The sequence below is a fragment of the Hemiscyllium ocellatum genome, chromosome 28, assembly GCF_020745735.1.
Source record: "Hemiscyllium ocellatum isolate sHemOce1 chromosome 28, sHemOce1.pat.X.cur, whole genome shotgun sequence".
Lineage (NCBI taxonomy): Eukaryota > Metazoa > Chordata > Chondrichthyes > Orectolobiformes > Hemiscylliidae > Hemiscyllium > Hemiscyllium ocellatum.
This window is the reverse complement of record NC_083428.1, coordinates 27,363,928-27,377,477: the sequence shown is the minus strand read 5'-3', so window position 1 is coordinate 27,377,477 and position 13,550 is coordinate 27,363,928. Positions and strand designations below refer to the sequence as shown.

General features: G+C 41.0%; 1 protein-coding gene across 1 annotated transcript in view; it reads right to left on the bottom strand.

The window, feature by feature from the left end:
* The window catches only part of myo1f (myosin IF), a 155,483-nt gene that overhangs the window by 42,461 nt on the left and 99,472 nt on the right, over positions 1–13,550 (bottom strand). The window contains exons 11-14 of the mRNA XM_060845959.1: positions 10,471–10,551; positions 8,298–8,384; positions 4,368–4,454; positions 119–286 (exon numbers count right to left, since the gene is read on the bottom strand). Coding sequence (XP_060701942.1) covers positions 119–286; positions 4,368–4,454; positions 8,298–8,384; positions 10,471–10,551 — 423 coding nt within the window. The remainder of the gene's footprint in view (positions 1–118; positions 287–4,367; positions 4,455–8,297; positions 8,385–10,470; positions 10,552–13,550) is intronic.

Genomic DNA, 13,550 nt, shown 5'->3' with positions numbered 1-13,550 from the left:
AGCTCTTCCTATAACTGAAGATCCAACTAAATCCTCAGACACAGATATTGTTGGAAAGCCTGTACAGCAATGACACTTGTTTTGTAGCAAAATGTTAGTGTGCAGGATAGTACAGTACCTTTCCAGCATAGTGATGTATTATAAATCCTTGGTTCCAGCTATTAAAATGTTCATGACCTCCTACGGCAGCCTGGAGTTTTTGTAATAGAGTTGAATCTGCTCCTTCCCCTGTGGCATGCATAGTAGCACAGACGTCATCGAGAACACTCATAATTCCAGGTGGATTCTGAGAACATGTAATACACAAGAACAGACTCTTTTATTTTGTGTACATGGAGTGCTGTCAAGGATAGTTTACGCTGGAAACACTATCTAAAGTAACATAACATAGAGCTTTATTATGACGATGCATCAGAACCCCAACGTGTTTCTAAGATTTCTTTTAACCTTGAATTACAGAATATGGTTTTTTTAAAAAGAGGATTCATACAGTAAAACGATGGATTTTAATTCAGCGATTGGTTGACGAAGTCTTTGTGAAGCCCATGGCATGCTGCACATGGAGTAAAAGAGATGTACAGCACGGAAACAAACCCTTCGGTTCAACTTGTCCATAGAACATAGAACAATACAGGTCCTTCAGCCCATGATGTTGTGCTGAGCATTTATCTTAATCTAAGATCAACCTACCCTACACAGCCCTCAATTTACTACCATCCATGTGCTTGTCCAGCAGCTGCTTAAATGTCCCGAATGACTCCGCCTCTACAACCACCGCGGGCAGCTCATTCCACACTCCCACCACTCTTTGCATGAAGAACCTACCCCTGATATCTCCCCTATGCCTTCCTCTAATCACCTTAAAATTGTGACCCCTCATGACAGCCATTTCTGCCCTAGTGAAAAGTCTCTGGCTATCTATTCTATCTATGCCTCTCATTACCTTATACACCTCTATCAAGTCACCTCTCTTCCTGCTTCTCTCCAGTGTGAAAAATCCTAGCTCACTCAACCTCTCTTCATAAGACATGCCCTCTAATCCAGGCAGCATCCTGGTAGCTCTCTTTGGTACCTCTCTAAAGTATTTACATCCTTCTTATAATGAGGCGACCAGAACTGACACAATATTCCAAGTGTGGTCCAACCAGGATTTTATAGAGCTGCAGCAATCCTTGCAGCTCTTAAACTCAATCCCCCTGTTAATAAAAACCAAAGCACCAATGCCTTCTTAATAACCCTATCAGCTTGGGGGACAACTTTGAGGGATCTATGTACAGTACCCCAAGATCCCACTGTTCCTCCACACTGCCAAGAATCCTGCCTTTAATCCTGTATTCAGCATTCAAATTCAACCTTCCAAAATGAATCACTTTTCATTTGTCCAGGTTGAACTCCATCTGCCACTTCTCAGCCCAGCTCTGCATCCTGTCAATGTCTTGTTGTTGCCTGCAACAGCCCTCGACACTATCTATAATGTCACTGACCTTTGTGTCAATGGCAAACTTACTAACCCAGTAGAAAGCCACCTCTTGTAGGTATATCTGTTTTACCCTCCATGAATATAGAATCCCTACAATCTGGAAGCAGACCATTAGGTCCACTGAGTCCATACCAACTCATGAAGATCAGACCAACTCCCCCTCCATCCTATAACCCTGCATTTCCCATGACTAATCCACCAAGACTGGACACTGGGCAATTTAGCATGGCCATTCCATGTAACCTGCACATCTTTGGACTGTAGGAGGAGCCCTGGAGAAAACCCATGCAGACTTAGGGAGAACATGTAAACTCCACACAGGCAGTTGCTGAGGCTGGAACTGAACCTGGGACCTCGGTGCTGTGAGGCAGCAATGCTAACCACTGAGCCACTGTGCCACCCAGGGCACTCATCATTCCAGGTAGGTATAAGAAAAGGGTTAAAAGCCAGTTTCAACTTGATGGAAGTTGACCAATGGGACTGACTGCTGTTGTGAGTACCACTCTGTGAAGCTTTATTCCCTCAATACCCCTGCATTGCAGGTAAAGGAAGACTTACTCTCAATTTGAATGCTACAAACCAGTTTTAAAAAGTAATCGGGAAAGGAACTTCAATCACTTAGAAAACCAAAAATGTCAATAAATTACTTTTCAACAGCAGCATCTACCAGCGGAAACATCCAGACCAACAGCTGCAATGTTCAACTATCTGCTCTTCATGAACAATTCCGACACTGACCTATATATCTATTTATTTTTACTTTCATCCTTGTGGACTACTTATTTCTAATCTGTATATACGTGTTGTGTTACTATTTCTTCTCATGTTTAGTGATTAATAAACTCACCGTTTGCTAATTCAAGAAGGCCACATAAATTGCTTTTAAAGCATTATAATGATTTGTGTCTGGGTGAAAGGCATTCACGAAGAAAGAGATCCTATTTAAATTAGCCTTATTAACTGAGGGGATGGCCGAGTAAAGAAGAGAAGCCAGTTTCTTCCTTTTTACCCGGATTTTAACAGTTTGGATATCCTGTCTGGAATGATAACGGATTGGAGAACCTCACCCCAGATCTGGATGTAACAGCTTTAACAATATTGGATAAATTTTTAAAATCTGATTGAAGATTTGTAGCTCGGGTATCCGTTGTTGTGGTTCTGCTCGCTGAGCTGAAAGTTTTTGCTGCAAACGTTTCGTTCCCTGGCTAGGGAACATCATCAGTGCTGTTGGAGCCTCGTGTGAAGCGCTGCTTTGATGTTTCTTTCGGTATTTATATTGGTTTGTTCTTGCCGCTTCCGGGTGTCAGTTTCAGCTGCAGTGATTTGTATGTGGGGTCCAGGTCGATGTGTCTGTTGATGGATGTTCTTGCCGTTTCCGGGTGTCAGTTTCAGCTGTAGTGGTTTGTATATGGTGTCCAGGTCAATGTGTCTGTTAATGGAGTTTGTGGATGAATGCCATGCTCCTAGGAATTCTCTGGCTGTTCTCTGTCTGGCTTGTCCTATGATAGTGGTATCATAGGACAAGCCAGACAGAGAACAGCCAGAGAATTCCTAGAAGCATGGCATTCATCCACAAACTCCATTAACAGACACATTGACCTGGACACCATATACAAATCACTGCAGCTGAAACTGACACCCGGAAGCGGCAAGAACAAACCAATATAAATACCGGAAGAAACATCAAAGCAGCGCTTCACACGAGGCTCCAACAGCACTGATGATGTTCCCTAGCCAGGGAACGAAATATTGCATAAATTATAGAACAGTGATACAGTCCAAAGTAAATTACATAAATTCAAACGTAGATATCATAAGCCACATGCCACATCAATCCTAAGATTGGAAATAATCCCTTAATTGTGTCCTTTTCATTTTGAAAATGTGCACTGACAAATACAGCATCTTGCCTGTCGAAAGCTCAACATCAAACAGCACTACAAGTTTAATTCAGAAACAACGGCTCCTGAACTTCACAGGTTGTGATATCATTGGTTATGGCAGAATCTAGCAAATCTGTTACTGTTATCACTACGTCAGCTTTTGAATGAGGCTGGAAATTGGACACTTCAAGAATACCTTTTCTCCAGCTCACAAAGAACATTTGCTTTTTGAAGAAAATCCAAGTCAACCTTTAACCTTCATGCTTAAAACTTCTTAAAAACAGTGACGTCTAAGTGATTTGGACTTAAATTCAACAGAAAAAAAATTTGGGAGCAACTGCCTGATTCATGCCCACTTTACACAATGTCCAAAACAAATTTTGACCCCAAACTGTCTTATACTTTCTTTATCAGCAGTTTACTCTTCTCCATTAAAAGTACATAACAACTGCCCATCTTTTATTGATAAGCATGTATGAAATGTGAAATTATTAATAATACATCTGATTTATGAATTGCATTATAATTCTGCATGATAATCTTAAGCATTTTCAAATAAAATGAGTAATAATTCTATTTAAATAGTCTGGTCTAATCTTGCATGAGAACAGTGATATTCCTGACCAAATGTTTAACGTACATAATTGGCAGTAAATTTTTGCTTATGAGTTATGAGTCAAAAAGTGTGGTGCTGGAAAAGTACAGCCGGTCAGGCAGGAACTGAGCAGCATAAACTCTTCTTCAGGAATGATCTTCCTGATGAAGAGCTTATACTCGAAACATCGACTCTCCTGCTCCTTGGATTCTGCCTGACTGGCTGTGCTTTTCCAGCAGCACACTTCTAGACTCTGATCTCCAGCAACTGCAGTCCCCATTTTCTCCTTATGAGTTATGAGGCAGCTGTTCAATTCTACAGTTCTGAAAATTTCAAATTATGATAGACCCAATAAATGGCAGACATTTTGATAAGTTCCTTATTAAAATTGATGGGAAAAATCACTTACAAGTTTGTTTTCTATCAGATCACAGACAATTTTGTTATTGAAATATTGAATGGGTGTCCATTTAATCCCCTCCTGTACGTACTCTTCCTGTTGCAGGGAAAGACAAAGCATATTGTGAACAGTGCTATTCATTGGAGCAGGTTTATGTCTCAATACAAGTTGTAAAATCCCTTTCCACAATGTACAGTTAATCGTTTCAATTTTAAACTGTATCCTTATTATACATGAATAACAATACACTAAGATCTGGTTTGGATAATAACCTAAATTCTAGAGATATGCATCCAGTTTAGATTTGTCATGGTTTTTGCAAGAGGGTACTATGACAACTTCCTGGCACCCTCTTGCAAGGTTTACATCCATCTCCCCTAGGACTTACAACAACAACATACATTTATTGTACTTTAATGTAGCAAAAATATGTCAAAATAATATTGAAATCTTATTAACCTGTCATGGTTTAGCAATGGCAAAAATCACAAGCTCCAGATTACAGTTGTAAAGATGTTAATTGAAAAAAAATTGATATAGAAATGGTCAACACAATTCTTGATGAACTGTAGCAGAATATGGACAATGTTCTCTGCCCGCTCATAACAGCAACAAACAGGCCTCAATTTTCTGATAAGAACACAGTTTATAAATGATTTTGTAAAATTTTGCACCTGCACTGGAAATTTGATCTTTGCAAAGTTATCTAACTATCAGAATTATGCATAGTCCAAACTTCAGATTTGGACTTCCTAGCACTTTGCCATATTGAACTGCGTTGACAGAATTTTGGATTAACATAATGAACCTGGAGTAGAAAGGCCTGGCCTCATTGAGAGAACATAGAACACAGAACATAGAACAATACAGCACAGAACAGGCCCTTCGGCCCATGATGTTGTGCCGAACATTTGTCCTAACTTAAGCTGCTATCCATGTACCTATCCAATTGCCGCTTAAAGGTCACCAATGATTCTGACTCTGCTACTCCCACAGGCAGCGCATTCCATGCCCCCACCACTCTCTGGGTAAAGAACCTATCCCTGATATCCCCCCTATACCTTCCACCCTTCACCTTAAATTTATGTCCCCTTGTAACACTCTGTTGTACCCGGGGAAAAAGTCTCTGATTGTCCACTCTATCTATTCCCCTGATCATCTTATACACCTCTATCAAGTCACCCCTCATCCTTCGCTGTTCCAATGGGAAAAGGCCTAGCACTCTCAACCTATCCTCGTACGACCTATTCTCCATTCCAGGCAACATCCTGGTAAATCTCCTCTGCACCCTCTCCAAAACTTCCACATCTTTCTTAAAATGAGGCGACCAGAACTGCACACAGTACTCCACATGTTGCGTTACCAAGGTCCTATACAGCTGCAACATCACCTCATGACTCTTGAATTCAATCCCTCTGCTAATGAACGTTAATACACCATAGGCCTTCTTACAAGCTCTATCCACCTGAGTGGCAACTTTCAAAGATCTATGAACATAGACCCCATGATCCCTCTGCTCCTCCACTTTACTATGAACCCTACCGTTAACCCTGTATTCCGCATCCATTTTTGTCCTTCCACAATGGACAACTTCACACTTGACAGGGTTAAATCCAATCTGCCATTCCTCAGCCCAGCTCTGCATCATATCTAAGTCCCTTTGCAGTCGACAACAGCCCTCCTCACTATCCACAACTCCACCAATCTTCGTATCGTCTGCAAATTTGTGACCCATCCTTCGACTCCCTCTTCCAAGTCATTAATAAAAATTATAAACAGCAGAGGACCCAGAACTGATCCCTGCGGAACTCCACTTGTAACTGGGCTCCAGGCTGAATATTTACCATATACCACCACTCTCTGACTTCGACTGGTTAGCCAGTTCTCTATCCAACTGGCCAAACTTCCCACTATCCCATGCCTCCTGACTTTCCGCATAAGCCTACCATGGGGAACCTTATCAAATGCCTTACTAAAATTCATGTACACGATATCAACTGCTCTACCTTCATCCACATGCTTGGTCACCTCCTCAAAGAATTCAATAAGACTTGTAAAGCAAGACCTACCCCACACAAATCTTGCTGGCTATCCCTAATCAAGCAGTGTCTTTCCAGATACTCATAAATCCTATCCCTCAGTACCCTTTCCATTACTTTGCCTACCATCAAAGTAAGACTAACTGGCCTGTAATTCCCGGGGTTATCCCTATTCCCTTTTTTGAACAGGGGCACAACATTCGCCACTCTCCAGTTCCCTGGCACCACCCCCATTGACAGTGAAGACGAAAAGATAATTGCCAATAGTTCTGCAATTTCCTCTCTTGCTTCCCACATAATCCTTGGATATATCCGTCAGGCCCGGGGGACTTGTCTATCCTCAAGTTTTTCAAAATGCCCAACACATCTTCCTTCCTAACAAGTATCTCCTCTAGCTTACCAGTCCGTTTCATACTCTCCTCTTCAACAATACGGTCCCTCTCATTTGTAAATACTGAAGAAAAGCATTCATTCAAGATCTCTCCTATCTCTTCCGACTCAATGCACAGTCTACCACTACTGCTCTTGATCGGACCTACCCTTGTTCTCGTCATTCTCATGTTTCTCACATACGTATAAAAGGCCTTGGGGATATCCTTGATCCTACCCACCAAAGACTTTTCATGCCCTCTCTTAGCTCTCCTAATCCCTTTTTTCAGCTCCCTCCTGGCTATCCTGTATCCCTCCAACACTCTATCGGGGAGTGGGAGGATGGTTTTCTGACACATTCTGCCTTGGGGTCATTTTATAAGTGAATGGCTAGAGATTGGGGGAGAGGAGGGGAGGGGTAGGAGTTGGTGGTTACCCACTTGCAAGTGGTGGGGACCCAATAAGGCATTGGAAGTCTGATAAAGACTTCCAAATGGGAAATACCAAAAGGAAATTTCTCAGTTAACAATGGGGGCACACCAGCAGTGGAAAATCATGGCCAATGAATTGAAGTACTTCCCAGTTTAATACCTCTCTCATCACCCAACCCCACCCCTCAGTTATCCCAAACCTCTTGGCACTTTTATGGGATGAGGTGCCCCATGGAAGGACTCCTCCAACATAGAAGTCCCACTATTCTAGCGCATATAAGTTCACCTTTGTTGAAAGCTCTTCAGAGTATACTTGAAGCTTGAGGTGCTTGCGCTTTGTTACTTACATTGACAGCTTTCACCTCTGACAGCAGCACTGCTGATCTCTTAGTGCTGGAATTGTCTGAATTGATCAGTGAGAATGATTAATTGACTAGCCAGTCAGACAAAAATGACTTTAGGCATCAGGTGTGGAATTGGTTGTGATGTTTAGGCCCAAAACAAAAAATCCTGTCCCCTCTGCCACTGAGATTTGTTCAGCTTCAGTTTCTGGTGCTTGGATACCAGAACATTTCTGTGTCAGCTGTCCTGCCGGGTCATCCCTGTTTGAAGCCTCTTTTCTTCTTTGAAAGCATACAAAACAGATACATTCTGTTTGGGAAGCTTATTGATACCACTAATGGTGCTGTGGAACAAAATAGAGTAAATAATGCAATGGTTCATAGGGAACCATGTGCCAATAGAAAAGAAACACATATAACAAAGAGGTAGTAAATGTGTTAAGTGAATTACCATTCATGATGAGTTAATCCTTAATGGATACCCATTAATCATCAGGATGAGCATCAAAGACAGATATTGGAAAATAAAGGGGCAGGACATTCACCATCTTATTTTAATGTCTTTGTAGAGCTCCTTCCATTCAGGCAGATACAGCCTGCCTCCCCTTCCCTCCTCCTCTCTCTCCATTTCATTCACTCCCATGAAAATGTGTGAAATGGCTGACACAATTAGAAAATACCATCTTTTTAGTCTGAGGAAGCCATTCCCCAGTTTAATTCTAACTAGTGTTGTTTCTTGTATTAAATGCAGGAACGTACCTGTTCAGCTTTGAGAGTTAACTCAATGAAAATCTGCTGAAGCTTCTCATTTACAAAATTAATGCAGAACTGTTCAAATCCATTTTTCTGTGAATCAGAAGGAAAAATAACATTCAAATGTTAGAATGATCTTGATTTTGAGTCAAATAGATACAAGTTGTGGTTATTATGAAACCTGCTGGAAATGTAGGGTGTAGTCTACTGGCTGGATAGCCAGCTAAAGCCCCATGTTGCCAATGAAGTGGCCAGCAACGGGCCTTCCCTGGGACCAAGAACTCCAGCGATGGAAATTCCACCCAGCCCTGGAGCTGCTGAACAATCAGAGACTGGCTGGTCCTCATTTCTATCAGCAACATTGGGGTGCATGGCTGGTAATGCCCTACAGGAAGATCAGCATCATCAAGAAACACTAAGCAGTGCATGAATGAGGGTGGGATATGGATTGTGGGGTGGGGGGTGGAGGTTGGGGAGGATGGATTGGTGGTTGAAGAAAGACTAGAAGAGTGGCATGACTCCCCTCTTCTGATTGTTGATTCTGTGGTGCCTGATGATGAGAGACTGTCCATTGGAAGCTTGCAAGCAGCTTCTCACATGGTAACTACGGGAGTATCAGGCAGATTGTTATTTACAGTGGCTGTCATGTGCAATGTTATGTCATGGAAGAAAATGCATGAAATCCATGAAGGCTACGTGTCATCATCTTGTTTGTCTGACCTCAAAGAAGTTGCTTGCACTTTAAAGGAAAAATCATGCTTAATGTTTGAGAATCTTCTAGTCAAAGTTATTGAATCCTTGCAATGTAGAAACAGGCCCTTCGGCCCAACAAGTCCATACCGACTCTCTGAACACGATGAGCAATTTAGCATGGCCAACTTACGTAATCTGCACATTTTTGGATTGTGGGAGGAAATTAATGCACCTGGAAGAAACCCATGTAGACACTGAGAGAATGTGCAAACTCCCCACAGACAGTCGCCTGAGGCTGGGATTGAATCCAGGTTCCTGGCGCTGTAAGGCAGCAGTGGTAACCACCACTGAGCCACAATGCCATGTTCAACAATTTCTGTTCACCATTACATTTTCAAATACTAAGGCACATAAAACTGATAATTTACAGTCCTTGTATTGTAAATATATTTTTGCCTTCACAACTGAGAGTTGACACATTGAGCACATTCCATTTCTTCAATCAGTAATTTTCTGTGATTGCAATTTATTGTTAGACGTCAACAATTTTCAGATGTTAATAAAATATGCAGAGATAGCTTCATAGAATAGCAGACAGTTTGCACACAATGTCACTAAAACTTCTACATTAGAAGAGGGTATTAGAAAAGCTTGAACTGCAACATGGATCACTGCTGATGGGACAAACCATCCTAAATCCAGCCATGTGAGGCTGTGGCAATTTTATCTTCCTGGCAATATCTGCACAAGACCCATCAGTAAAAAATGACAGTTGGCACCTGGTTGATGTGTGAAAGAGGAATATTCGGTAGTGGGGACACACCACTGGAGACTTAAGGAGCAAATACCATCATTCAGTAAGGGACTGGAAGGAATTTCAGGAGACCCTCGTAGTTTGAAGAGTGTTGTCTTATTATTGGAGTAATTTTTGGGATCTAAATGTTCCTATGGATTTGACCTGATTGTTAAGATACTGCTGAGCACACCTCTGATTGTAGTATCAGTCAGATTTGATGATGTAATTGGAGGTCAATCACTACGTTGAAAGATCTCCACTTATTTCCTATGAGTGCCTTGTGACTTTTTTGCCACTTAGAAGAGCCAGATCAAGTAAAAAGATCCATAAATCCTCTAGGGCCTCAGCATTTAAATTCCATGAGGGATTTTAACTGTTCACCCTCTCAATTTCTCCTGAGAGTATAGGATTACAATTGTCTCTCCAATGTAAACCACAATGCTGCTGACACACTGCAAAGTCTCAATCCAACCTGCTATATTTGCTTAAAATTAATGATGGTTTTTTGCAATGAGTGATTGTTGCTTCTTTGCAGGAATATGTATTTGACATAAATTTTGAGAGCAAAATAAACTTGAATTCTGACTTGTTATAAAGGACAGAAATTACTTGTGAAATTTAATTCACACCTGAAAATACTGCGTTCTGCAATTAAACACACCTCCTGAGTTTAAATTTTTTATACAATACCTGAAAAATTTCAAAGCCATAAATATCCAACACTCCTATACTGTATTCTTCATATGGTTTCTGCATAGCCTTGTTAACGGCCTAAATAGAAGGAATGAAATGGATGTGCAATTAATAAAACTGTTTAAAGACCATGAATGGTTTGCTAACCATTTGTTGGAACATAACGAAACATCAATTATGTATTATGTTTTGGAAATCCTTTCATTTGCTATACCTTTTCTGACATTGGTAAGGAATTCATTCAAATGAAAATTATTACCAAGGATAGCATAATAAGGAAGCATAAAAACATCAAAATAAGAGCAGGAGTACACCATTCAACCCTTTGAGCCTGCTGTACTATTTAATATTATCATGACTGACTATCAGGCCTATTACTGAAATCCTGCCCTCCCCCCATATCCCTTGATCCCTTTACCCACAAGAGCGAGATCTATCTCTTTTTTGAAAACACATAATGTTTTGGTCTCAACCACTTTGTGTGGTAGTGAATTCCATAGACTTATCATTCTTTGGGTGAAGAAATTTCTCTCATTTTAGTCCCAAAACGTTTACCCCTTATCAAAAAACAATGGCCTTTGGTTCTGCACTCCCCCACCATTGGTAACATCCTCTTTATCTGATCCTGTTAGAATTTTATAGATTTCTGTTAGATACTCTGAATACAACCCTAACTGATTCAATCGCTTCTCATCCCTCAGTCATGCCATCCTAGGAATCAATTCGGTAAACTTTTGCTGCACTCCCTATATAGCAAGAACATCCTTCCTCAAATGAGGAGACTAAAACTACACACAATATTCCACGTGTGGCCTCACCAATGCCGTGTATAATTGCAGCAACACATCCTTATTCCTGGGTACTTATTACATAGTGTGTTAATTTCAAACATTGCATCATATATTGCCAAATGGAAAATTAAGCTGAGAAAATTATGTTTTGGCAAAAACTTTACATAGCATAGGTGCTAGGGTGGAGGAAGAAATTTTGGGTGGAGCCAGTTTCTGGTGCATTTCGATTTCTTTCAGATCTGGTTGCTAAGTTTCAGAAAGGGACGCTAGTGTGTGCATCTTTTATCCAGTCAGTGGCAGGAATCCAAGCTCCCTGGGAAATCTCATCAGTTCCACTATGGTCAATTGCATGTCCACTTCCATCATTCAGCAGCAATGGCTGTAAATGGGACTTAAAATGTTATATTGGGGTTGTCTGCTATTAGATGATGAACATATCATGGTCGACAAGCTAAGGACATAGATTGAAAAATCTCACTAGTCCCACTCAAAGGGTTAGGTGCACAAACAGTGTAAGTAACGAAATCTGTTTATGCATTTACTTGAAGATTCAGGGGTAGGCCAGGTGGAAGTCATATGGCAAAGCCAGGGCTCCCTGAATTCCCAATACTGGACTCTTCAGGAAATATTTAAACAGAAGGAAATTGCTTACGTGACATGATAGGTCATGGAGATGGAATCAGAAAGTTATAAAACAATATAAATACTCTAACTGATGGAGTGCAATCCATGAAAAGGTGAGGTTACCCACTTTGGATATAAGAAAGACAAAGTAGAATATCTTTTGGATGGAAAAAGACAAAGGGCTATGAAAGAGAAAAGGAATTTTGGTGTTAATGTAATCAGAGATTGATGAAGGAAGAGCAGTGGACATTGTCTTTATGGACTTCAGTAAGGTGTTCAATACGATTGGCATGGTAGACTGGTTAGCAAGGCTAGATCACATGGAATACAGACATAACTAGTCATTTGGATACAAAATTGGCTCAAAGGTAAGAGACAGACAGTGGTGGTGGAGTGTTGCTTTTTGGACTGGAGGCCTGTGACTAGAGGTGTGCTGCAAGGATCGGTACTAGGTCCACTGCTTTATGTCATTTATATAAGTGATTTAGATGTGGACATAGGAGGCATGGTTAGTAAGTTTGCAGATGACACCAAAACTGGTGGTATAGTGGACAGCGAAGAGGGTTACCTCAGAGTACAATAGAACCTTGATCAGATGGGCCAATGGGCCAAGGAGTAGCAAATGGAGTTTAATTTAGATAAATGTGAGGTGCTGTGTTTTGGAAAGGCAAATCAGGGAAGGACTTATACACTTAATGCTAGGGTCCTGGAGAGTGTTGCAGAACAGAGAGACCTTGGGGTTCAGGCTCATAATTCCTTGAAAGTGGAGTGGTAGGTAGATAGGATGGTGAAAAAGTAATTTTTCTTCTTAACTTTATTGGTCAGTGGATTGAATTTGGTAGTTGGGAGGTCATGTTGCGGCTGTACAGGACATTGGTTAGGCCACTTTTGGAATACTGTGTTCAATCTGGTATCCCTTCTTTAGGAAAGATGTAGTTAAATATGAAAAGGTTCAAAAAGAATAACAAGGATGTTGCCAGGCTTGGAGGGTTTGAGCTATAGGGAGAGGCTGAATAGGCTGGGGCTGTTTTGCCTGGGGCACCGGAGGCTGAGTGGTGACCTTATAGAGGTTCATAGAATCATGAGGGCAAGGATAAGGTGAATAGCCAAAGTATTTTCCCCAGGGTAGGTGAGTCTGAAATTAGAGGCCTTAGGTTTAAGTGAGAGGGGAAAGATTTAAAAGGGACCTAAGGGGCAACTTTTTCATGCAGAGGGTGGTGCATGTTTGGAATGAACTGCCAGAGGAGATGGTAGAGGTAGATGGAATTACCAGACATAAAATGCATCTGGATGGGTATATGAATAGGAAGAGTTTAGAGGGATATGGGCCAAATGCTAGCAAATGGGGGAGTAGATTAATGTAAAATATCTGGTTGACATGGATGAGTTGGACCAAACAGGTCTATGACTCTACGACTCTAATTAAAAAGGGTAGTGTATACAGGTAAAGTGAGTAAGTAGAAAATCCAGTACAACTTTGCTCTTTGTCTTTAGGGATTTAAAATTCAAAAATGAGAAAGTGATACTTATGCTACACAGAGTTTTGCCCACATCCGTTTTGGGAGACAGCATTCAGTTTGGATACTGATTCGCTTTGGAAGGGATACATGGGAATTTTCTGCATCTTATGGAGTTAAAATAAGAGGTTGCATTAATTTAGCT